The sequence below is a fragment of the Panthera pardus genome, unplaced genomic scaffold (assembly GCF_024362965.1).
Source record: "Panthera pardus isolate Hobbes unplaced genomic scaffold, ASM2436296v1 HiC_scaffold_8, whole genome shotgun sequence".
Lineage (NCBI taxonomy): Eukaryota > Metazoa > Chordata > Mammalia > Carnivora > Felidae > Panthera > Panthera pardus.
The window spans coordinates 93,616,870-93,641,721 of NW_026527013.1; the positions used below are offsets into that span (position 1 = coordinate 93,616,870).

General features: G+C 38.0%; 2 protein-coding genes across 16 annotated transcripts in view; one reads left to right on the top strand and one right to left on the bottom strand.

Moving 5' to 3' along the window:
• The window catches only part of FAM237B (family with sequence similarity 237 member B), a 167,725-nt gene that overhangs the window by 42,592 nt on the left and 100,281 nt on the right, over positions 1-24,852 (bottom strand). For 10 of the 11 annotated variants that reach the window (XR_008420543.1, XR_008420540.1, XR_002078321.2 and 7 more), the window contains one exon: positions 10,442-10,604. The gene's annotated coding sequence lies outside the window, so the exon portion shown is untranslated. Of the gene's footprint in view, positions 1-1,120; positions 1,582-10,441; positions 10,605-24,852 lie in introns of those variants that run through there. The other variant, XR_008420545.1, reaches the window with a different exon arrangement.
• STEAP2 (STEAP2 metalloreductase) lies at positions 735-20,891 on the top strand. Of its 5 annotated transcripts, none has more exons than XM_053898038.1 (6): positions 735-849; positions 2,684-4,623; positions 7,238-7,762; positions 10,772-11,299; positions 13,713-13,877; positions 15,832-20,891. In XM_053898038.1, the coding sequence occupies exons 3-6, from the start codon at positions 7,271-7,273 to the stop codon at positions 16,117-16,119; spliced, it is 1,473 nt and encodes a 490-aa protein (XP_053754013.1). In that variant the 5' UTR covers positions 735-849; positions 2,684-4,623; positions 7,238-7,270; the 3' UTR covers positions 16,120-20,891. The 5 variants fall into 5 exon arrangements, with proteins under 5 accessions (XP_053754013.1, XP_019298803.1, XP_019298802.1 ...); XM_019443258.2 differs by having other exon boundaries at positions 740-849; positions 4,435-4,623; XM_019443257.2 differs by having other exon boundaries at positions 741-849; positions 4,438-4,623.

A 24,852-nucleotide genomic window follows, 5' to 3' on the forward strand; every position in this document is an offset into this window, starting at 1 on the left:
CTTCTATCTGAGGGAGTTTTTAAATATGGTTCATGAAAGGGCATTTCTAAACATTTTATTACAAGGACACAATCCAGACAAAAGACGGTTTGGGTGGGTAAAGGTGAGGGAAGGAACACGCAGAGGAAATAAAGCGCAGTTTCGTGGAGACTTGTCAGGAACTGAGAGTATGGAAGAGGGAACGGGGAGGGGGTGGTGCACGGCGTAATAAAAAGCAAAGTCTAGAGTGGAAAGGAGACTACGCAGCACAAAAGCAGTGGAGTAGAAAAGTGGGCTTGATTTTTCTAGAGCTGCTTCTAAAGAAATCGAGGGGGAGCCTTGCGGAGACTGAGGGCAGAGTGGGGGCCGCAGGCGAGAGGCGGATTCTCAGCAGCTCCCAGTCCAGGGGATACTCAAAGCTGGAGCGAGGCAGCCGGGCTCCCCGCGGCACTGCTTGCCTGGGTCGGCGCTCTCTCTCAATCCTCCCCAGCTCTCTCCGCGCCCTCTCCTGACCCCGCCGAGCTCCCCGACTCCTCCAGACGCCGCACAGCTCCACACCTCCGCCCGCTGGGCCCTCCAGTTAGCGTTCCCGGCCCGCTCAGCGCCCTCCCCGCGCGCAGCCCCTAGCGGCGCGTCACTGCGAGGCCGGCCTCTGCGCGCCTCCCTAGTCCTCCTCCTCTCCGGCAATACGCGATCCAGCTCGGGGAGGCGGGGGAAGCCGCCGGAGCGCGACTGCCGCGGCAGCCACCCTGCAGCCGCCGGTCGGAGGCGCGGTCCCTAGGCCCTAGAGCGCGGACGAGCCCCTGGGGTGTCGGCGCCTTGTCCGCAGAGCTGCCAGGCTCGTCCCTGCCCGGCGCGGGAGGCGCAGAGGTGAGCGGGTCGGGTAGGAGCGCGAGACCAGGTGGTGGCGGCGGAGTTGAGGGTCAAGATGCAGTCGGCGCCACGCGCTGCGTCCGTCCTCCCCGGATTCCGCGCCCTCTGCGGGCGTCAGTCCTGATCTCTTGGCATCTCGAGGTCAGGAGTGGGAAGGGTAGAGAAGGGTGTCTGTTCCACCTATTCCGCCCTCTACTCCTCTTGGTCTTCCACGAGCTCCCAGAAAGTCCTGAGGTTGGGCCCAGGAGAAAGGCCAGGAGAGACATCGTCCCAGGTAGGATGTGCCCCAAAGGGAAAGGACGGGCAGGTTACCTTAGCCTTCCTGATCGTCTACCTATCACTTTGGGTTCATGTAGCGCATCTCACTGAGTATCACGCGGCGCTGCTTTGCGAAAAAGTATTTCTAGTAGTCATTCTGTTTATTAGCCAATTATGCACCCGTGGGGTGTTTAGGCCATTATGTGTTAGGAGGTAATTGGCTGCTTCTTTGAGTGTCCTAAATCGTCTTTCAGCCTTGTGTTCAGCCTCAGCCAAAACTTGTTGAAAATTATGCCCTAAAAATCTTGCTCTTAAAATAGAGCAGAGAGATAAAGAGAATTTTGTCCAGAGATTTCCATTTATTATCTTCCCCACCCCTTGGAGAAGGATTGGTGTCAGTTTTTACTCCTCAGGCAGTTCATTTTTTAGATGGAAAAACTTATTCCGAGCCATGGTTATTATCACTCATCACTGCGGGTGAAATTGGGAGAAGCAGAATTTGAATTTGAACTCCTGCCTCTTCCCCCACCCTCAAGACTGATTAGATTGAGTCCTGGTAGCAGCTCCACTACTGGGAACCCTGAAAATTCCAAACCACCTCCTCCACCCCATCTCACGCAACTCCACCCCCACACACTCTTACCACCTTTATTTTTTCTTTGTTGTGCTGATCTGCTGTATTTATTTTTTCTTTCAGGAAGTGTTTTTTGTTTTGTTTTGTTTTTTTACTCAGCATTTCCCCCTCTGTTGTTTCATAGATTAAAAGCTATTTACAGAAGAAAAATACCCATCCTAGATATTTTGCAGGGTATTTAGAAATGGTTTGCAATTTCTTTCTCTTAGCTAGTCAGTCTTTCGGAGGGGGTAAGAGGTTGAGACACTTTTATAAACAATGATAAATTGAGCTAATTGTGCAAAAAGGGAATGAAAAACTGTATTCAAGTCACTTTTTATTTTACTGGAGACATGGAAAATAATACTTGTAATGAATAAGCATAATTATATTTTAATACTGAAAAAGCACAGACGAAGGCAACTACATTTTTTAAAGAAAGGATAATAAGTAAGGAAGGTGAGAAAGAGGGTACACCAGTTTGAAAGACTAGGACTGAGGTTTCAATAAAGGACACAATCAGGACAATCAACATCAGGATGTTTTTTCTGCGCTCAGCCAGTGACCATGACACTGGCATATCACTTACTCACTTTGGGCTAACATGTCTTGATCAGCAAAGAGAGGGATCTTACCTATAGACTTTTTACATCTCTTTAGGTCCTCACTTTTTTTTTTTTCAACGTTTATTCATTTTTGAGAGACAGAGACAGACTGTGAGTGGGGGAGGGGCAGAGAGAGAGGGAGACGCAGAATCTGAAGCAGGCTCCAGGCTTTGAGCTGTCAGCACAGATCCTGGCACAGGGCTCGAACTCACAGACTGCAAGATCATGACCTGAGCTGAAGTCAGACACTTAACCGACTGAGCCACCCAGGTGCCCCTGGACCTCACATTTTTTTTTTTTTTTTGATACATTCAACAAAGATTATTTATGGCATTCTTTTTTTTTTTTTTTTAAGTGGTCTCCACGCCCAGCATGGAGCCCAACACAGGGCTTGAACCTATGACCCTGAGACCAAGACCTGAGCTGAGATCAAGAGCCAGATGCTTAACTGACTGAGCCACCCAGGTGCCCCAAGAATATTTATTGCATTCTTATTTACAGAACAGATTCAGGTACCACTTCCTGGTTCATGGACTATCATCTTGTTGTCCTCATATGGCAGAAGGAGAGAAAGAGTTCTCTGAGGTCTATTTTATAAGGGCATTAATTCCATTCAAGAGGGTTCTACCCTCATGACCTAATCACCTTATAAAATCCAGACCATCTGATACCTTCCCATTGTTAGCATTTCAACATAAGAATTTGGGCGGGGAGGGATACAAACATTTAGTCCTTAACAAGAGTTAATCTTTTTAAGCAAGTGACAATAATTATATCCTTTGGAATTTAGGATGGGTAAAGAGAAACCAGGAGGAGGTCGGAGTGAGAAAACAGTGGGTCAATGCATCAGATTTCTTCTGCTGTCTAGAATTATCACTTTGAATATTTGACTAGGATTATTGGAAGGCTCAGAAAATGAGTGACTGAGTGGGGTGGAGGCAGAGATTCATTATTTTTGATGAATAAGTGACAGAAACAAGAGGCCATGAGGTTGAATGGTTTATCCGTTTGAATGATGACATACTGGAGAAGGATGACCACTGTTGGTGTAGAGAGGAAGACTGTGTATGTATTGGGGGCCAAAGGCACTAAGTGATAAAGAATAAGCTAGAAGTCAGTAGATAAAAGCAGTGCTTATAAGAAAGTTTTATGAGGTGCCACGAGCCTCAGTGGAGCCAGGTGTTTGCAGGAGAGAAGAAAGGTTCAGATGTGGCCTTGCAAAGTCAAAAATACACCTACCCCACATCATGGTCCTGGGGGATTACATTTTCTTGGTAGCATATCTAAATCATCAGGTTGTGAATGTTATCAAGATATCTGAGGTCAGCCTTTTCAGAGTTACTGTCATCAATAATGAATGCCCTAGATGTTTATATGTGAAACAAATTAGGTTCTATTTATGTAGCATAACAGCTGCCATTCAGCCAGAGGAATGTCAAGGAAACTCTTCTAAACAAAATCTTAGGAGGGAGGCCACATAGCTGAGTATAATCCAATTTTTTTACCTTGATGGTAAATACACTTCAAGTATTAAATGCAAACAGCAAGTTGAATGGCCATTCAAGAAAAACTGTGACCTTGAAATTTCAAGGAACCCACCCATGTGCTACTTACATCACACTTAAATCGAGCTCATAAAGTTGAAGTGTCACAGTGTGAAATATAAAGTAGTGATATTACTATTATTATATAGCCTTAAGACTTGGAGACAAAAGGATTTTAGTATTGGACTGCAGGAGTCAAGTACAACCTCTTTGTTTTCCATTTAACAAAGGAAACTGAGACTCAGGAAACAAGGTGATTTCGGAGGCCTCAGCCTGTCTTTTCTCCTCAACACCACATAAACAAAACTTTCCATAAATGACATAGTCTTCTCAATTCTTTGATCTGAGAAGGTAGAGAGACTCCAGGACCTTGCTAATCAAATTATAGCCCATGAACTACAAGGACCAGGGCCATCACCCAGGAGCTTGGGAGAAACACAGAATCTTGAGCCTCACACCAGACCTAGTGCATTTTAACAAGATCTCAGGTGATCATATTCACATTAAAGTTTGATAGACATCATTCCAGAGCAAGTCAGTAACTCCCATCTGCTCCAATCAGCAGAACCCCTGATGCCTGGAGAGTTGAGGAGTCCCTTTGCAGACAGAAAGAAAAGATACCATCACTGACCATTCCAAATGTTGAATGTGATGAAACAACAGGAACAAAGTATGCTGGGCAGTGGGATGACACAGTTTCAAGAGCAGTACTGCCCTTTCCAGAAAGTGGAAAAAGGGAAATTGCAAAATAGTGAGTGGACCTTCTGATTCTGCTCCTGCCCAAGAAGGAGAGGGGAAAGGACAGCGTGCATTTCCTCAGCTTCCTCTGCTCCAGAGGGCAACCGTTACTCTGCTAGTGTTACTTTTCATTATTACGAGCAACAGTGTAAAAACGAGCATAATTGAGGATCAAAAAGCCACATTTGTTCTTTCTAAATACCAAATTTAAGTATTAGCTTCAATCCTGAATCTTTTAGTAGGGTTGTTTTCAAGCGTGGCTGCATTTAATTAAAACACTTGATGATCTCCAGAAACATAGAAACAAACAAATCCTGATGCCCAAGCTGGACTGCAGACCAGTTAAACAAAAATGGGTGGAGTGGTGGAGGTGACTGGGTATCGCTGGGTTTGAAAGCTCCTCAGGTCATGTCAGTGTGCAGCAAGAGCTGAGAACCACTGCTTTAGCAGGCCATTCTCCCTTGTGGGAAGAAGCAGCTCTGAGATTGGAATTCTGCATCTTCATTTACTCAAGTGCTGGGATCCCCTACTACTCCCATAGCACCAAGCAGAGTCAGCAAACCTCAGGTCACGCCAGTGGGGCAGTTTTCGTATTTAGGAGATGCCACAATCTCTACTCAGGAGAACTCAGGACTGGGAAACAGGACACTTGGGTTCCTGTGTGTGAGTCTGATAACTCTTTCCCCCTTAGGTAACATATACGATTAGGGTCAAGTTGGCCAGTTCACCTTGCATTGTTGAATGAAATGACCATTGATTTAATTATATCTGTTTTTTTTAACTGCTCTTGATTCCCAAGATAGCCCATGATTTCTCCAAGAGGATGTTGATGTTTTGTATTACTCTGGTGCCTCTGACCTCTGCCTGGCCTTCTGAGTGCATGGGAAGCAGATAATTACCACCCCCTTCTGTCTTGAAAAGTGTGAAAGGAAACGTGTAATAGATTCAAAAATAGGGAGTTTTCTCCCTTCCCAGGATCTGAGTTAGACATTAAGATCACTAGCTAATGCTGAGGAGCAAACCATGGCCAGAGAAGGAGAATATACTACTCTGTGGTTGAGCACAACCATAACTAACTATTCCATGTCACCCCCCACTCAAAGAAAAAGCCCTCTCTTAAATTCTTGACATGCACCAAAGTGACAACATGCCTTAGCTGGACTGCATGGGTTCTAATCATGGCTCCTGACTTTCTCACCTTTCACCTTGGACAAATTAGTCATCTACTGCATGTGTGGTGCCTCCTGTTCACAGTGGGCATGGCAACATTAGCACCTGTCTCACAGAGTGGTTGCAGGGTTCAGTCAGTGAATAAAAAAAGCACAGTTGGCAGATAGAATGTGTTATGTGAGTATTAGGCAATATTATTATTGTTTTTCTGAAGATTAACTTACAGGTTTTTTGAGTCATTGTGATCCATTTCTAGGGTAAGAAGTTGAGTTTTTCTGGCTTTCTTCTACATTTCAAATGTCATTTAATTAAAACCCCAAAAACATGTTTTTTGAAGCATTCTACCTGTTCCTGTAAAATCCATTAAATCCATCTGCTGTAAGCATAAAAGACATTGCGCAATGGGGATGGAGTGGAAGAGTGTTTTTTGTTCAGATCCAGCAGTGACACTGATTCATGGCCATCTGATGTGTCTTCTTGAGCAAGTTATTACACATATCAACATTTCAGATGTTACTTAAGTAAAAAAGAATTTGATAAATTTTTTCAGGGAAAATAAACTGCATCCTATTCTGTGAAGCCAACAAATAAAAGGAGAAGAAAAAGATTTCATAAGTATTGTGTAATTTAAGACCATAAACACATTACTAACCCCGTTTTCATTGGGAAGCTGTCTTTCTCAGTAAAGTATAGGATATAGGGTGAATGACAGAAGTCAGTGGAATCCTTTGTTATATTTTAAAGCCTGTTTTTCTTTAACTCTTATTTAAATGCAGGGGTTCATTTTTTATTAGCTGATTTATCTCTCATTTAAGAATAAAGTCACTCATTAGCTGTGGAGGTGTATAGGATCATTGATTGACTCCATCCTAAATGATTCTAGCCAGTTTTAGTTTAAATATTTTTTTTTGTTTTTTGTGGCTTTTTTGTCTTCTGTTGTCATGTGAGCTGTCACATGCCAGCACGGTCCCCTCTACCTCTAGTGGCATTTCTGATTGGTTCCCTCTGACCTGTTGCCAACTGGGGAATCAGACTTGTTAGAACCATGTTTCTAGGTGAAAACTTCAGTCTGGTTCCTTTTGTGCCATGGTGTCTTGCTGCTCAATGAGGGGTCAGCAGACCAGCAGCATCAGCATCACCTTGTTAGAAATGGAGAATCTTGGGCCTCACTCCAGACCTACTGAGTCAGAATCTGCATTTTAATAAGATTCTTGGGTGATTCATGTGTCCATTAAAAATTTAGAAGCCACACTTTAGCATATCAACTTTGTGACAGTTCATTTTTCTACTCTGACATCCTTTTTTAGCTTACAAATTGTGTCTTGCTGGGTTCTAGGTTTTATACACCTTGCCAAAATATTTCACCTCTAGAAATGAGAGGTAGTATTTTAATGTCTAGAAGTGTTTGAATGTTTGGTCATAAGTAATTGATGAAGATTTTATTTTCTCTCCCCTAGGATATCTCTGGTGATCTTGAAAGAGCCTGTATCATGGAATCGATCTCTATGATGGGAAGCCCTAAGAACCTTAGCGAAACTTTTTTGCCTAATGGCATCAATGGTATCAAAGATGCAAGGAAGGTCACCGTGGGTGTCATTGGAAGTGGGGATTTTGCCAAATCGCTGACGATTCGACTTATTAGATGTGGCTATCATGTGGTTATAGGAAGTAGAAATCCTAAATTTGCTTCCGAATTTTTTCCTCATGTGGTAGATGTCACTCATCATGAAGATGCTCTGACAAAAACAAATATAATATTTATTGCTATACATAGAGAACATTACACCTCCCTGTGGGACCTGAGACATCTGCTTGTGGGTAAAATCCTGATTGATGTGAGCAATAACATGAGGATAAACCAATATCCAGAATCCAACGCTGAATATTTGGCTTCATTATTCCCAGATTCCCTGATTGTCAAAGGCTTTAATGTTGTCTCAGCTTGGGCACTTCAGTTAGGACCTAAGGATGCCAGCCGGCAGGTATGTGTTTTTTGTGTTTTTTTAAATTTGTTTTTAAATTTTCGTTTCTTTGTTTTAATTATTGAAGTATAGTTGACATGCAGTGTTCTGTTAGTTTCAGGTGTACAACATGGTGATCTGACAATTCAGTACATTACTCAGTGCTCACCACGAGAAGTGCAGTCACCATCTGTCACCACACATTAGTACAATACTATCGACTATGTTCCCTATCTCTACTTTCATCTCCATGACTTACTTATTCTATAACTAGAAGTTTGTACCTCCTAATCCCTAATTTAAGTGGTGAAAAAAATGTCATACTTCTAAAAAGCAAATTCTGACTCTCCAAGGATTATCATTTTGAAAACTGTATAGGAGCATCTGAAAAATCGTGTCCTGACCTTGTAAGGGTACATTTCTACCCCTATAAAATAATGTGGAAAGCTAAGAAAATTACTTGGATTTTCCTGTCACTTGACTTTTCCTGTCACCAGCTAATTCAGGGAAAGGCAAAGTTGGCTGATGAATAATGGGACACATTGCCTTGAGTCTCTCCTGGCTTCCACAAAAACAGAAACAATAACAAACATATCTTTTTTCTTCCTCTATCTCCCAAACTTTCTTCCTCCCTTCTCCTTCCTGGCAGCTGTTTGATAACAGGATTCCATCTCATATGAAACACTATTTAGTAGGATCCTCAAGAAGAATTCTCTAGTAGTACCTTTTTACTTTACATAGATTCTTCATAGAATTTAAAATAGTGCAGCCCATTTTATTTAAAGTGTAAATTTTAATCTGTGTGGAGAGGCAGACTGGATTTCTTAGGTTCTTTTTTAGTATATGGGTTCTATCTAGTTCAACTTGAGAATAAAGCAGATGGGAGCTCCATCAATGCCTATATGGAATGAGAACTTTTAGAAGTAAACGTGTAAAATAGTGCACCTTAAAAATCTTTTAAAGGTGTAGTCATGCATCATAGTTAATCACGGTGGTAAAAGACTTTTATTATTTTTGTCGATAAAGACAGTTTATGCCTTAGATTAAATGCCTTAAAAAATAAATTCAAGTATTATACCACTGCATGCATATCCAGTCATGATAACCATTCACTTTCAGGTCTTTGATTTGGAAGAGTTGGAAAAGATTATATACTTTCCAGCTTTCCAAAGGTCATTTCTAAATCCTTTTTTCTTTTGTATATCTATCAAAGTTTAGGAATGGATACATACCAAACTTAAATTTGTTTAAATTTAAACCTAAATTTAATCCTTTGCCCATAATTGTGATAATTGTTATTTATTCATTTTTTTTGAGAGAGAGACAGAGAGAGCAAGCAGGGGAGGAGCAGAGAGAGAGGAGGAGCAGAGAGGCTCTGTCAGCACAGAGCCCAGTGTGGGGCTTGAATTCATGAACTGTGAGATCATGACCTGAGCTGAAATCAAGAGTCGGATGTTTAACCAACTGAACCACCCAGGCACCCCTTGATAATTTTAATTCATCAACAACAACTGTGGAACAAATAATTAAATTTAAAGTGAGTTACATAAATAGTTTTGTTTGTATTTCTTGGCCCTCTGCCTTTATTACAAAAGTTGGATTTATACGTTTAGGTTTATAAATTAAATAAATTTTAAATTTATTTAAATTTAAATAAATGTTATAGTTTATAGGTTATGTCTATAATTAAATTTTATTACTTTAGGGTTTTTTAACAAGAAGTAAAAAAAAAAGGTCACCATTGTCAAAACTGTAATAAATTACCTTAGAATGCTTTTCCTTATTTCTTTGGAATATGTATTCTTCCCCACTCCATTTTAGAAATTTGTGAACATTTGTATAATAGTATAGAGTCTGTTACTCCTCTGGTTAATGTTAAGTAAAATTAATAATTGGAAGAGCTCTACATTATTAGCATAATGCAAATTTTAGCATGCAAATATTTTAGTGTGGTCTGTTCCAGAGACCTTATATAAACATCTTCAGGGATATATTTAGGAATTTGTTTTCCCCAAACATTACCCAGAGATTTTATAGCAATATTTTTCTAGCCCTGAGTAAGATGACCTCCCCGTAAGTTATACTGGCTCACTTCAGCAGTGAATTGGTGACAATTCACAAATACTTGTTAAATTCTCAGTTACAGTAATTTATCTAAGAGGTTTGTGTAGTTTGAAAGTCCACCCTCACCCCCCACTCATCACGTCATTATATTATACAGAGGTAACATCTTAGTGTTAGAAAATGGCAGTTGCTTTACTATTTAAATTAACTAAACCTTATAATACCATTTTTCCCCCACATAGGTATAGTATCACTATTTATAGATGAAAGAATTTCATATTCTGACCAGTGAAGTAATATAATAATAATAATAACTTGAGATTCATGGTTCTTCAGATACTTGGTCAATCAGTTTCTAAACCAAAGATAAATTTTATAAATAGTATGTCATTGTGACATAAGTTAGAGATTTTAATTGCAAATTCAACCACCCAGAATTCATGCCCATCTTCTCTCTTGCTGAATATCTATAAAGGACAGTACTTGTAATCCCTCTACTAGACAGAATCACTACAGTCCTAGAACTGAATATTGTCCTCGAAAGTCCAGGAAGCCAACCCCACCCTGATGCCTGTGAGAGTGAGAGCTGGAGTGGGCAGGAGAGGGCCAGCAGCCCAAACTCCACCTCAACCTTACCGTGCCACTGCTGCCGAAACACGTGGTCTAGAAACCTTTCTTTCCTCCTGGCTTTCTTCCCGTGAGGACTTCCCGATCCCAGGCTCTAGCAGGATTGTTCTGCATTTTATTTTCAGGTCACCACAGGTAGCAAGGACTTTGTTGTTTCTATGACAGTTTTAACCTATTAATAAATAGACAAATATGTTAATAAATGCTTTACCTCCTTAACTTTTTGCATCCCTCAAGGTCGTCACAAATGACGTTCCATGGGTGAAGTGGAGCATGCGATCGTCACTGTCACCATTTTTACAAACAATAGTAATGATGAGTCTTTTGTTTTTGCCACAGGTCTATATATGCAGCAACAATATTCAAGCTCGACAACAGGTTATTGAACTTGCCCGTCAGCTGAATTTCATTCCTGTTGACTTGGGATCATTATCATCAGCCAGGGAGATTGAAAATTTACCCCTGCGACTATTTACTCTCTGGAGAGGGCCAGTGGTGGTAGCCATAAGTCTAGCCACGTTTTTCTTTCTTTATTCCTTTGTCAGAGATGTGATACACCCATATGCTAGAAACCAGCAGAGTGACTTTTACAAGATTCCTATTGAGATTGTGAATAAAACCTTGCCCATAGTTGCCATTACTTTGCTGTCCCTGGTATACCTAGCAGGTCTCCTGGCAGCTGCGTATCAGCTTTATTACGGCACCAAATATAGGAAATTTCCACCTTGGTTGGAGACCTGGTTACAGTGTAGAAAACAGCTTGGATTACTAAGTTTTTTCTTCGCTTCGGTCCATGTTGCCTACAGCCTCTGCTTACCAATGAGAAGGTCAGAGAGATACTTGTTTCTCAACATGGCTTATCAGCAGGTATGGAATGTGCTCGTTATTTACTGGATACTAGTAAAATACCTTATCAGTATCATCTGTAAAATGTAAGATTTAAAGTCGTGTGAGCTTTTACACATCTTGTAATAGAAATTTTGGTATATTTAGGGAGGGGAAAGAATTATTCTTCACACAGTGTTTCTGTTTAAGAATTACGTGGCTGATCCAAAATCATTTAGGATAAAAACTGCTACTATACCTTTCTTTGAAGAGTAAGAACAGAAATAAAGGATTCAATTCTTTCATTTTTTTTTTTTTGATGTTATGATTGCAGTGATTGTTTTCAGCATTAAACATTGAGTTAATGTTTTATGATTGGCCATGTTCCATGAAACAATGAGGCATCTCTCAGTAAACATATGCGACAAAATTACAACTAGTGAAAATACAAAACAGAATAGGAAGCCAAGATCAGGAGACATACATTTATAAGGTTTTTGATATCAAAAAAGCTGAAAAGATACTTTGGTGAAGGTTTAGTTCCTCAGGTGAACCTTTATAGCACTTAGCTCTTCAAGAAAATCTCAGGGAAAGCTTCATGGAAGGAGCTTGATGATGGAGCCGAGTATGATTTTCCTCAATAATTCCCACTGAGCAAATGTAACGTAAAGGGTTTCACTGAAGTTATCTGCTGTAGCATTTACCTGTGACAGCCAAGGACACTGCACCAAAACAAATGTGAGCTTTTGCGTTTTATAAGGAACCAAGGCATCATGATCCAGCTTTGTAGCACTAGATACTTAGGCCTGTTTCAACAATTTCAACCTAAAATTATTTGAAAAAAATTTGGTAAATTGATGTTCTTGAAGCCATTGTCTCTGTAAAAATACCCCTTCCGCTAACTGAATGCTAAGGCTTTGCTATCTGCTGCACCAGCTCCCTCACTGGTTGTTAAGTTGTTTGCTCAGATCTCACCTCCTCAGGGAGGCTGAGCCTGGACACCCTTTTAAATTCTGCTATGCGCTTCTGATTCAACCCCTAGATTCTTCCTCCTCCCTCCAGTCCCTCCTCCTCCCTCCAGTCCCTCCTCCTCTGCTCTACCTTCACTCTTTTCAATAGCATTTATCACCTCCTAATACACTTTATGTTTTCCTTGTTGATTATATTTACTGTTATCTGCCTCCTCTTAATCAGAACATTATTTCATGAGAGGAGGGACCTTTGTCCATTTTGTTCACTGATAGATGCCTAATGCCTAGAACTGTGCCTGGCACGTAGTAAGGCACTCCCAAAGTGTATTTGTGGGATGAATGAACGAACCAGGAGGCCAGGTAGATCCAGGTTGTAAGCTGTAGGTATGTCCTGCTGAGGTATGTCCTTGTTCTGTATTGTTGTATAGATGTCAAAAAAGGTATCAAACAAGAGCCTTTTTCCAAAGAGGAGCTCTGTGGCTTTCTTCGGGATGTTGGTATGATTGTTCCAGGGACCTCATGCTCAGAACTAGCTTTTCTTTTTTTATTTCAAGTTTGTTTGGTTAACTGGAACTGGACAAAGTTAAACTGTTTTAAGTTAGAGTCTGTTATCCATGAACAGATTTTATTTAAAACAAAGCTTTAACCCAAGGAGTCCAACCCTTGATGTATACTCTAATCATATTGTTTACATGTAAATAAACCTTTTTTTTAAGTAAATAGACAATTCTAAAAGTAATCCCTGTGCAGAATACCACACATTCAGAGTTAATCAAGTCAGACTTGATTATATATGTATTATCAATGTAAGGGAAAGACATTTGGAAAAGTACTATATCTGAGTGAGGCAACTGAATAGTTGGAAAAGTATATTGATGAGGCAATTCAAGAGAATAAATATTTGCGTTCGGTATGATTTTATCCATATGGAAATCTCAGCTTCCTGAAGAAAAGAAGTTAAAAAAAAAGAGATAAATTAACATATAAATATTCTTCATGTGAGAGAGGAAGATACAGACATAATTTAGAAATTCTCTTCCTGGGTTCTAAGTTGATCTAAGACCAGAATGTATCCAAAATATTTAACCGAGTTTAAACCAACTTGGAGAAGTCCCTCAAAACTAATTGTAACTGCCAGTACGTTTTTTATGTCACCTTGGAACCAACCACTTGGCATTCATGGTCTTGGGACTTCAGGCCAGGAATGGTGGTGATTTATAATGCAGATGGTAGATTTACTCGCCCCCTTACACATATGCAAGGAAAGAGAGAGTCTTAGTCCTCCTTTTATTTAACTCCCTCTTCTCTTTTCCCCACACCTGGAACAATAACATCCACTAATAGGTTCTCCATCATAGTCTCTTAAATTGAAATAATGCAACTTGAATATATCCATATATGATGTATTCTCATGCCAAGAGTGAACGGTGCTGAATCAGTTAATGTTCTGCCAAATAAAAGAAATTCACATTTGCTCTCATTAGGTTCATGCAAATATCGAGAACTCTTGGAACGAGGAAGAAGTTTGGAGGATTGAAATGTATATCTCCTTTGGCATAATGAGCCTTGGCTTACTCTCCCTCCTGGCAGTCACCTCTATCCCTTCAGTGAGCAATGCTTTAAACTGGAGGGAATTCAGTTTTATTCAGGTATGTGGGTTGAGGGATTGGGCGGCATAGAATTTAAGTGTTAAATACAGTTTAATTTTAAATATGCTTCTTATAAAAGAGTGCCTTTGGGGCTGCATTTATACATCTAGCTCAAGGAACAAAAACTGCTGGAAGCCAGCTTAGGACCATTTGGGTTTAGTAAGTAAAAGACCAGTACAGGATTCTACTAGAAGACTCTGATAGCACTGCTTACTATGTTACGGGTTAAGGTTATTTTAAAAAGAAAAAAAATGAAAGTGGGGACGGGTAAGCTTAGATCAAGTTTAGTGCCAAAAGTCAGTTTGTTATTAGACCAATGAGTGAATAATTATTTTACATTTTGAGCCACCTTGATCTTTCTAGAAAAATCTCATTAATTTGAATTCAAGTTGGGGAGAAGGTCAGTCTGAATATTGTAAAAGAAAGGTGTGTGTATACACACAAACACAAGCAGTGGCAAATTAGGTAACTGGGCTGCTGGGTTATGACAAGCAACCAGCCTTATGGATCTTGTTAGTATATGTATTTAATATATGAGTTGTATATATGTGTATATGAGTACATATAAAGGGTTTTCAAAGTAGCACTGTGTTCTTTAATAAACAATTCACCTTCTCCAGTAATGGTTATTTAATAAATTTGTCTATTTTTAAAACATGTAATTCAAACTTAGACCCTACCTATATTATCACAAAGTCAGGAATGGTTGTATCCAAATGGTTTATAGCACAATATGTGGATGACTGTCATTGGGTAGTACACTAAATTTTGTTTTGTTTTGTTTTTGCCTATTTGCTCAATTCATCTAAAGAACTCATTTAAGTTAAGGGCATATCCCTGTCTAAATTAACTTTTCCTTTTTGAAGGCAAGAAAATGTGAAAACTTTTCCCATTGTTAGCTTAATCGCATCTGAAAAGAGATAGAAGGCCCTCTGATAAAGGGTGTTAGACGGATGCAAATTATCATTAAATAGAGATGAGTAACTGCCAAACAGGACAATTTTCTGCTAGTTGATCCTTTCCCAGTGAAGTTAGACATTACATCGTTATACTGATGTAATGTTACACAGACCATTTTGTCAAAGTAAGCAATCAAACGTAATAATTTAGGGAACCCAGAATGCTGACCTTTTAGATTTTTGCCTATAAACTAACAGAAGTACTCTTAATATAAATTTCATTTAATGTGGTCAATAAAGCCACATGTTTGAAATGCTATTCATATTATATACTAATACTATAATATTTTTCATGTTCAATATTTACATGTTTACCTTCAACTAGTATATTTATGTGAGGCAGGGTGTGGGGGGGAGTGTATATGAATGAGAATGCCCTTCAGCATTCACACACACACATACATACATACTATTTTTTTAATACACACAACTGGTGGAAATGTGGATAACCTTCATAAAGAAGTTTGGCAGTTTTCATCAGTATCCTTAAGGAAAACCCAGATGTTTTCACCAGTAATCCCACTATTAGAAACAAGTTATAAGAAAATAAACCAAGATATAGAGAAGGGCTTATAGTTGAGGAAAGTTGGAAACAGAGTAAATGATCTGTTGGAAACAGAGTAAATGAGTAAACAAAAAAGGAATGGTCAAGTAAATTGTAACACATCCATTCAGTGGAATATTACATAACATTAGGGTCAAATTTTTCATATTTAATGACATGAGAAGAAAGTTCTTGATATAAAATAATCACAGTATCAAGCTATATGCAGTATGGTCTTATTTGTATAAGATGTGCAAATATATAAATAAATATATATGAAATATATGAAGATATTAAAATTCTTTAATTCAGGAGAGAACAAAGCGTAGCTCAATAATTTAAGATGAAATAGTTTTAGCACACTATAAACATGGGTGTAGCTGGATAGGTTAATTTATGAGTTTGAATAACTTCTTATACTTTGTTTCTTTTTCTTCCTCCTCTACCCAAGTCTACGCTTGGATATGTTGCTCTGCTCATAAGTACTTTCCATGTTTTAATTTATGGATGGAAACGGGCTTTTGAAGAAGAGTACTACAGGTTTTATACACCACCAAACTTTGTTCTTGCTCTTGTTTTGCCCTCAGTTGTAATTCTGGGTAAGATCATTTTACTCCTTCCATGCATAAGCCGAAAGCTAAAGAGAATTAAAAAAGGTTGGGAAAAGAGCCAATTTCTGGAAGAAGGTATTGGAGGAGCAGTTCCTCATCTCTCACCAGAGAGGGTTACAGTAATGTGATGATAAATGGTGCTCATTGATGCCATATAGAATTCTGCTCATGCCATTATTTTTATGACTTCCTTTATGTTCATTTGCAAGTGCATTGTCAAATTGACGTGGGCTGAAATCCTTACAGTAAGATCTCAATCAAATTAGTGGCAGAACTTTCTTGAAATTAATTTTCACAGAGATCAATTTTGGCAATATGAATTTTTGTGGTCAACTTATATGTTTTGTTTTACACAACCATAACACTCTTGTTATTTTAATAAACTGTATTCCATAATCAGGCAAAAATATTTATGGCGAATAATATAGATGTAACCTAATGTTAAAAAAACTTTACAAACCAGCAGAATTTTAAGTGTTAATATAATTGAATGGATGCATTTTTTTCCCTGAAGCTTACTTAAGGTTTTGTCATCCAGCTTAAGAAATAGAAACACATAATCATACATTAACTTTAAGAAAGGACATGTGACATTAGCATCTAGGTAAGGGTGAATGGTAACATTCCTATATTTTTCTCATAAGATAGGGTTTGAAGAATGTAATTAATTGTATGAACCAGTGTGCTTTGTGAACAAACACAAATTAAAAAAACAAATTGAATCTGACGTATTTGAAATGCAAAGGAGACATGAAATACATACTGATAATATGTACCTTATGAAAGATTTCATTCCTTTTTACAGAGCAGTTTCATTTGCATATTAATATGTTGATTTGGGAGAAGACCGTGATATTTGGCTTCCAAAACTGATTTTTTTACTATAGTACCAATCCAGGGAATCTTACAGTTGTTTCTAGTGACAGGGAGGGTATTAAGTTTATACACAAGGGGTTGTTTGTCAGCTGATCTATGTTGTTGTACATTAGCCAGTCCCCACTCTCTCTGGTATATGATTTTACTGATGTTCATTGAGGGATTATAATATGCCAGGCACTGTTCTAAGCACTTTACGCGTACTGTCCCATCTAATATTTACAACTCCATGACAGAGGTTGTTATATCCTCATTTTACATAGGAGAAAACAGAAGGACAGAAAAGCAATTTGCCCAAGGTCACACAGTTAGTAAGAGCCAGAGCCAGCATTTACTATGTAGGCAGTCATATTTCCGAGGCTACGGTTTTAACCACTAGGCTAATGGCCCCTGCTCCATCCTTATGCATTCATTACCATCATGATGCCAATCTAGATGCTTCCTCTTTTGTCAGTAAAGGCACTGACATTCTTCACAGTGTGTTGTGGGTATCAAAAATATATGAAAATATTACAGTCATAAATTTATTATTGATTGTGGGATAATCTACAGTTCCTCACCTTGCAAGAGGCTCTTGCTTGGGACCTGACCCTGGAGACCTATGGCAGTCCATATGACCCTATGCAGTGAGGGACTCCAGCAGGGTAGGACCATAGCAGTTTTAACGAATGGCTAAGGACCTGCAGAATCTTAAAAGTCCCTGAAGAGTTGGTCATCCCTTTTTTCTCTCCCTGAGAAGTCCTCCTGCCTGTTCAACCATTCATGAGGGAGCAGTTTGGAAGCATGAAGGATATTAAGAAAAGTGGTTAATTATAAATCTACTCTAGAGACATATAATCATACAAATTATTCATAAAAATTTTCAGTGCTGACACTCCACATTAAAATTGCATTTAGTTCAAACTTTGATTAGAATGCCCTACATTTTTTTCATTTGTTCCTTCCTTATTAAAATAGAAAACTGCAGATAAGATACAATTATATGCATTATGTAATTATATATCCTGAAATTATAACATTTCTAAACTTATACCCACTGAAGTACTACTGAATGCAACTGCCAAAATAAAAGGAGTTCTATTTAGTGGAGGCTACCTTTCCCATCATTGGCTCTTTCCCTCCTACTGCACCCTGTCAATTTGGTAAATCACTCATGATTCTCTGGTGTTCTCTTCTTGGTGAATTTTAGTATCTTGTACTTCTTAATTGAGCTCCCCCTTTTTAAAATTTTAATTCTATTTTTTCCCTCTTGATAATCACTTCCTTGCTAGTTTTTAGTAGGAACTACCTTGGGTGATAACTTTTAAAGGGAAACACCCATACACTGTTGTAGCACACTAGTGAAATTAATAGCATATTTTCAATTTGTTCCTCAAGTTACCCTCTGTCAAGACCAGTGCTTTCACCATTTAATGTGAAAATACAATGAGACATTTTTAAAAGCTATATGACTATTGAATTATATTGTTGCATGTGTATATTAAGTAGCCAATAATATAACACTATTACAGATAAATGGGGCCTTTGAAAATGTGAAAAAACAAACTTTATGAAAATGTATATAGTATATAACTTTTGTTTCAAATGATAAATTCTTCTTTTTCAGTACTACAAAGATGAAATAATTTTGAAGTTTTAGAATAAATGTAATATATGCATTCTAATTCTAATTCTAAATGTTTAAAAACCTTTCTAATACTGCAAAAATATTGACTTTTAATTTATTTATTTAATTGACTCTTAATTGCTTTATTTTACCATTTTCTACCTGATTTTTTTTTCTTAATCATTATTTCTCATAATCACTTTTTTTTTTTAATCATTACTCTGGCCTCAGAAGTAGAACTGAATTCTGCTCTTGCTAGATGTGAGAAAGTGGTAGGAACTTGAAAGTAGTAGGGGTTTGTATTTTGAGAAGTGCCCCTGAGAAAATTATAAGAATGTAGAAAATATACCCAGTCTTAATCCTATGCAAAAAAACTAAGTAAGTTTTTTCTTAACAGGGAAGTAATCACGAGCTGAATCATGCTACTTAGCTTTTGTGTGCAGATTTCATATGTCTCCTCTATGAAGAATATTTAAAATCATGTTTAAATAAGAATATATTCATGCTAACATATATTTTTCAAAGCACATATGGAAATTTAGCCCAGATTATCTACATATAGAGATTTTTATTTAAATTTTAAAATATTTTAAGGTATGAAGAAATTATATTTATAGGTATTTATGAGATAATTATTTTCTGCTACATACAGTATTGGCTAGTGAACTCCGTTTTAATCTGATTAATTTCTTGTAAATTAGCATAATCTTGACTTGATTAAGGAATTTTACTTTCAACATTAATTTGATAATAGCAATTTAAGATATATTCATACTTTCAAATTATGAAAATTACTTGTGTAAAAGGGCTTCAAGAATATCATATCTGATTTTTGTATTGTTTATCTCTTACATAATATGATAAAATTTTAATTCTTTTTAATTGCCTTTTGCCATTAAACTATTTCATAATAAATTCTGTACAAAGAGTTTTTCCCCCAAATAGAGGTTTATTTGTGAAATGTAAAGGTTTCTTATGTGATATTTTAAATAAAGTACCATAAATGTAACTCATAAGTATTTCTTTAGGAATATTATAAACACTGAACCTGTGTCAGCCTAGAGAATCTCTGTTTTGAAATAAGTATTCAAATAGCCTAAAATGTGGTGTTGAAATTATTTTGTGAATTTTTGCCTAAAGCATTGCTACATGTGCTCATGCTTTGATCCGGTGTTAACATTTCTATTTGTGATGTGTCATCATGAAAATGAGATGTTCTACCCTTAATTGTTTATAAGTGAGTAAAAAAATATTCTGGTGGATATTCAGTATATGTAATTGCTCTAAATGAACATGTCCTGATTTTAGTGGAAACACAGTCTGTTCTTACCTTTGAACAGTGGATTTTATAGGAATGAATGGATTCTTTAATTTTTTTAATGCAAGAAAATTATAAAGTGCTAATAATCACAGATTCTGTCCATATGATACCAAAAACAGTATTTTGGTTAGTTCAGCCTAACACACAAACATACCGAGATTTTTTTAACTTTCCAAATCACTGGCTTTCTATCATGCAGTCATGCACAATTACAGCAGACTATACATATAGGACTCTCCCCATGGCTGGACAGGCTAAATTAAATCACTAAGACAGGTGCTTTTTTATGACTTCAAATTGTCAACTTCAATCTTAATTCTCTTAAGATTTTCCTTGAAGGTCTTTCATAGCTTTGCAGACATTCAGCCTACACAGGGCCTGGAAGTTGTCTCCCAATGTCTGGTTACCCTACTTCTTTAAAAGCTGCTGTCCATCACATTACTCAACTGCCCTGGCAGTTGGGTGTAACAATGAGACTGAGAGCTGGTCAGTGAGATGTAGGGGCACTGTGGTTGACTTCCTGGAAGTCTCTTCAAAGAAAAGCAGCACGTGTTCTTTATCTTATTCCTCCATCTTGCTGCCGTAATTGTGGATACAATAGGAGACCTGGCAAAAGTCTAAGAGGACCAAGGCCACACCCTAAGGAAAGCCTATTAGAAACTAAAAAGATCTTGACAACTTCTACTTCACTATTTGACTCCCTCTACCTGTATTTAACTCACTGTGCATTTGGGTTTCTTTATATGAAGTCAGACTAATCCATTCTGGTGTTCTGTTCTTTGTCATGATTCTATTTAACACTGAATGAACTAGACTGCAATAATTCTTATCTTTAAAAGTTTTTCAAGGATAATGTGCAATTCAAATTGGAATTGATTTTCCATTGTTAATTAATGATACTCAATTTCTTGCCTTTGATCTTTCATTTGATATTTTGTATCTGCTTGGAAAATACTGTTTTCTTTATAACTGTGTAATAGCTATTTGCTAAAACTCTGTAATAGCCAAAATATCACTATCAAATTACATGCCATTTTTTATATCATTCTCATAGATCTGCCTTATGAGCATCTAAATAAAAAGTATTATTTAATGTGTTTTAACCTCTTTTTTGAAGTGTTACATACAAATGAATTTTTCTTTCTTACTGAATAATACTTCCCGTATTTGATGAAGGCCGTCTGTTTCTTTCTAGAAGCATCTGGAAAGCAATACATGAAATGGTTTTTGGCTTTTGGAGGTTTTGTTTGTTTGTTTTTGCCAAAGTAGTCATTTAGGAAGATATCTATCTAATGAGGTGGTATTTTAAAAATTATTTCAGGGCACCTTGGTGATCAGTCAGAAAAGCGTGTGACTCTTGATCTCGGGGTTGTGGGTTCAAGACCCACGTGGAATGTAGAGGTTACTTAAACTTAAAAAAAAATTATTTCAGGGGCGCCTGGGTGGCTCAGTAGGTTGAGTGTCCGTCCAACTTCGGCTCAGGCCATGATCTTGCAGTCCGTGAGTTCGAGCCCCACATCAGGCTCTGTGCTGACAGCTCGGAGCCTGGAGCCTGCTTCGGATTCTGTGTCTCCCTCTCTCTCTGCCCCTCCCCTGCTCATGCTGTGTCTCTCTCTGTCTCAAAAATAAATAAAAACATTAAAAAATTTTAAAAAATATTATTTCATTTCACTAGTGTTAAGTATCTTTAAACCAGGACTCAACATAATAGTTGAGCTGTATTCTGTAAGCAGAAACTATCTTATTCACTGCTGTATTCCCAGTGTCTAATGCAGTATGGTCCTGAAGATACTAATGAGATAATGAATGCTGACTCATCTTTAGAGAAAATTATGTTATTTATCACCCCACATGCATGCAGCTGTGCCTGCATCCTCCTGCCCACACCCCTCCCCATCACTGTCTCTACCTCCTGCCTTGCTTCCTGGCTGCCACCATCGCCACACTGCTGTACTGAGGAGAAACCAACCTTGGTGCCTGTGCGCAGGATCTGTGGAAGCTCTGGCTTCCCTGACAGCTGCCAGGGAATGCATGGGCGTTAATGTCCTGAGAGTAGGGTTGCCAGGCAAAATACAAGACACGCAGTTAAATTTGAAATGCAGACAAACAATGGATAATTTTTTATTTAATTCTATTACAATTGCACGGGACTTTTTTGTTGCTAAATCTGGCAACTCTCCCTGAGGAGTGATCTTTGACCAAAGAGATGCAGCACAAGAGGGAGCTGGTAGACAAATTCTCCCTTCCTTTCCCGCAGATAAGCTAGCTATTCCATAGTATAATAATGCTTAAGGCCTCCATGAAAACATCATAAAAGACTGAGCAATTGGCTGCATTTGTTCCAAAGCTATGGCCAGCTCAAGTAACACCTATATTTGCCTGCCTCAACTTCTATCTTTTCCTCACCTGCTTCCCAGAGAGAGTGCCCACTAATAAAGTGGCAGCAAGTAAATGTTTGTTTGTTTGTTTGTTTGTTTGTTTCTTTGTTTAAGGCAGGCTCTAGGGAACCTAGGCTGGCAAATTAACTTTGGTAGAGGATTCTTCAAATGGAAAATGCGACATGACATAAATGATGTTGACAAAGTCGTGCACAGGGCCCCCCGCAGGCTCAAAATCCTGATCACTTGAAAGCTCTGAGAGTGGATGCATCTCCCAGGGACAGATTCATGTAGATCAAATGTATAGTGATTGTTAAATCAGAATAGTCATTTGTCATTTCTGTGAGAAATAATCAATGTCCTATAGGTAAGAATACCAGTATTGCCTTAACTAAGCATATTCTATCCTTTAATTTGTTCTTAGAAGAATTCAAATTATAGCCCAAAGTATGTTGGGATCTGTTATGGGATGAATTAAATCCCCCTAAAATTCATATTAATTCATAGGACCTTTAAAGAGGTATTTAAGGTAAAATGAGGTCATATGGGTGGGCTCTAATCCAAGGATAACTGGTGTCCTTAAAAGAAGAGGAGATAAAGGGGCACCTGGGTGGCTCAGTTGGTTAAGCCTCTGACTCTTGATTTCTGCTCAGGTCATGCATGAGCTCATGGTTCCTAAGAACAAGCCCCGCATTGGGCTCTGTGCTGACAGTGCAGAGCCTGCCTGGGATTCTGTCTCCCCGTCTCTGGCCCTCCCCCACTCACTCTCTCTCTCTCTCCCGTTCTCTCTCTCTCTCTCTCAAAATAAATAAACAAACATTAAAAATAAAAAGGAGATAAAGACACTGAGGGAAGACTATGTGATGACAAAGGGACAAAATGTCCACCTACAAGCCAAGGAGAGAGGCCTCAAGAATGAAACCAATTTTGGACACCTTATGGACTTCTAGCCTCCAGACTGTGAGAAAATAAAATTTCTGTTGTATAAGCCACCCAGTCTGTGGTATTTATTTTGGCAGCCCTAGCAAATTAATACAGAGTCCATGGAATTGGAGCAAGTCAAGTCAGTTATAAACCTTGAATAATTAATGTCATTGGAATACACTTGTCTGATTAATCCTGCTCCACAATAAAGACAGTTCTATCCTGGGTTTACTACACTGTAACCCCCACCATGTGAACACAATAGTTCTTTTTAGTTCTAAAAGCTGGAGAACATTTTCATTTCATGGAATATTCCTAAGTCACAGGACTGAAGCTTTGGTTAGGTACAAATCACTCCATAAATTCATTTCATTTACATATTACCATTTAGCTTCTCCATTAAACATGAATAGCTCTTCTATCTTCCTATTTAAAAGTCACTTGCAATTTGGATTATTAGTACATTTTTTATTAGAATAGTTGACTTCAGAGGTGGCTGATCTTTTACTTTTGTTCTGTCCCATGTATTTATTACGCCCAAATTTGCACTAATGATTCTGTCAGAAAGAGGTAATTATTTTGTTTCTCTTTTAAGCTTTGTTTCTGTCACAAACTGAAAGATTTTTTAAAACACTGAAGTAGATAAAATGCCAGCTTTATATGTTTTCTTTCTGTTACATAATTCCCCTAAAGCTAACCTACAAAGACTATACTCTAATTACATTTCTTATGTGCTATAAAAATTCTATTTAAAATTAATTACTCTGACTCACAAAAGAATAACATTTGTTTGAACATTTGGAACATCTGGCATTATTTAGAGACTACCGAATTCATATGTAATCTAAAATACTTACTAGAAACATTCTTAAGTTGTGCTAATGAATAATTACAATTTTACTAAATATTGCTTAATTAGGCAGTGTGCAAACAAGTATCAGGAAAAAATATCAGAAGAACAATGTTATTTCTTAATACTACATTTATTAATGTTCAAAATATCCTTAGTTTCAGTGGGAATGCAAACTGGTATGGCCACTCTGGAAAACAGTATGGAGGTTCCTCAAAAAGTTGAACATAGAACTACCCTATGACCCAGCAATTGCACTACCAGGTATTTACCCAAAATATACAAAAATACTGATTCAAAGGGGCACATGCACCCCAATGTTTATAGCAGCATTATCGACAATAGCCAAATTATGGAAAGAGCCCAAATGTCCATTGATTGATGAATGGATAAAGAAGTGGTGTGTGTGCATGTGTGTGTGTATGTGTGTATGTGTGTGTGTGCACACATACACAATGGAATATTACCCAGCCATCAAAAAGAATGAAATCTTGCCATTTGTAACAACATGGATGAAGCTTGGTGTATTACACTAAACAAAGTAAGGCAGAGAAAGACAAATACCCTGATTTCACTCATGTGTGGAATTTAAGAAACTAAACAGATGAACATAGGGGAAAGAAAACCAGAGGGAGGCAAACCATAAGACAGACTCTTAATGACAGAGAACAAACTTTCTGATGGAGAAAGGTGGGTGGGGGGTGGGCTAAATGGGTGATGGGCATTAAGGAGGGTAGTTGTGTGAGCACTGGGTGTTATATGTAAGTGATGAATCATTAAATTCTATTTCTAAAATCAGTATTATGCTATAGGTTAACCAGAATTTAAAAACTTGAAACATTAAAAAAAATCTGAACTAGAACCAAAAAATAAATAAATAAAAAATATACTTAGCTTTATTTTAAA

What these genes read in the sequence shown, in the direction of transcription:
- STEAP2 (XM_053898038.1), top strand. Translation starts at nt 7,271, where the DNA reads ATGGAATCGATCTCTATGATGGGAAGCCCTAAGAACCTTAGCGAAACT. An exon ending in CTAAGGATGCCAGCCGGCAG is followed by an intron (nt 7,763 to 10,771) that starts GTATGTGTTTTT and finishes TTTTTGCCACAG; the next exon opens with GTCTATATATGCAGCAACAA. An exon ending in GGGAATTCAGTTTTATTCAG is followed by an intron (nt 13,878 to 15,831) that starts GTATGTGGGTTG and finishes CCTCTACCCAAG; the next exon opens with TCTACGCTTGGATATGTTGC.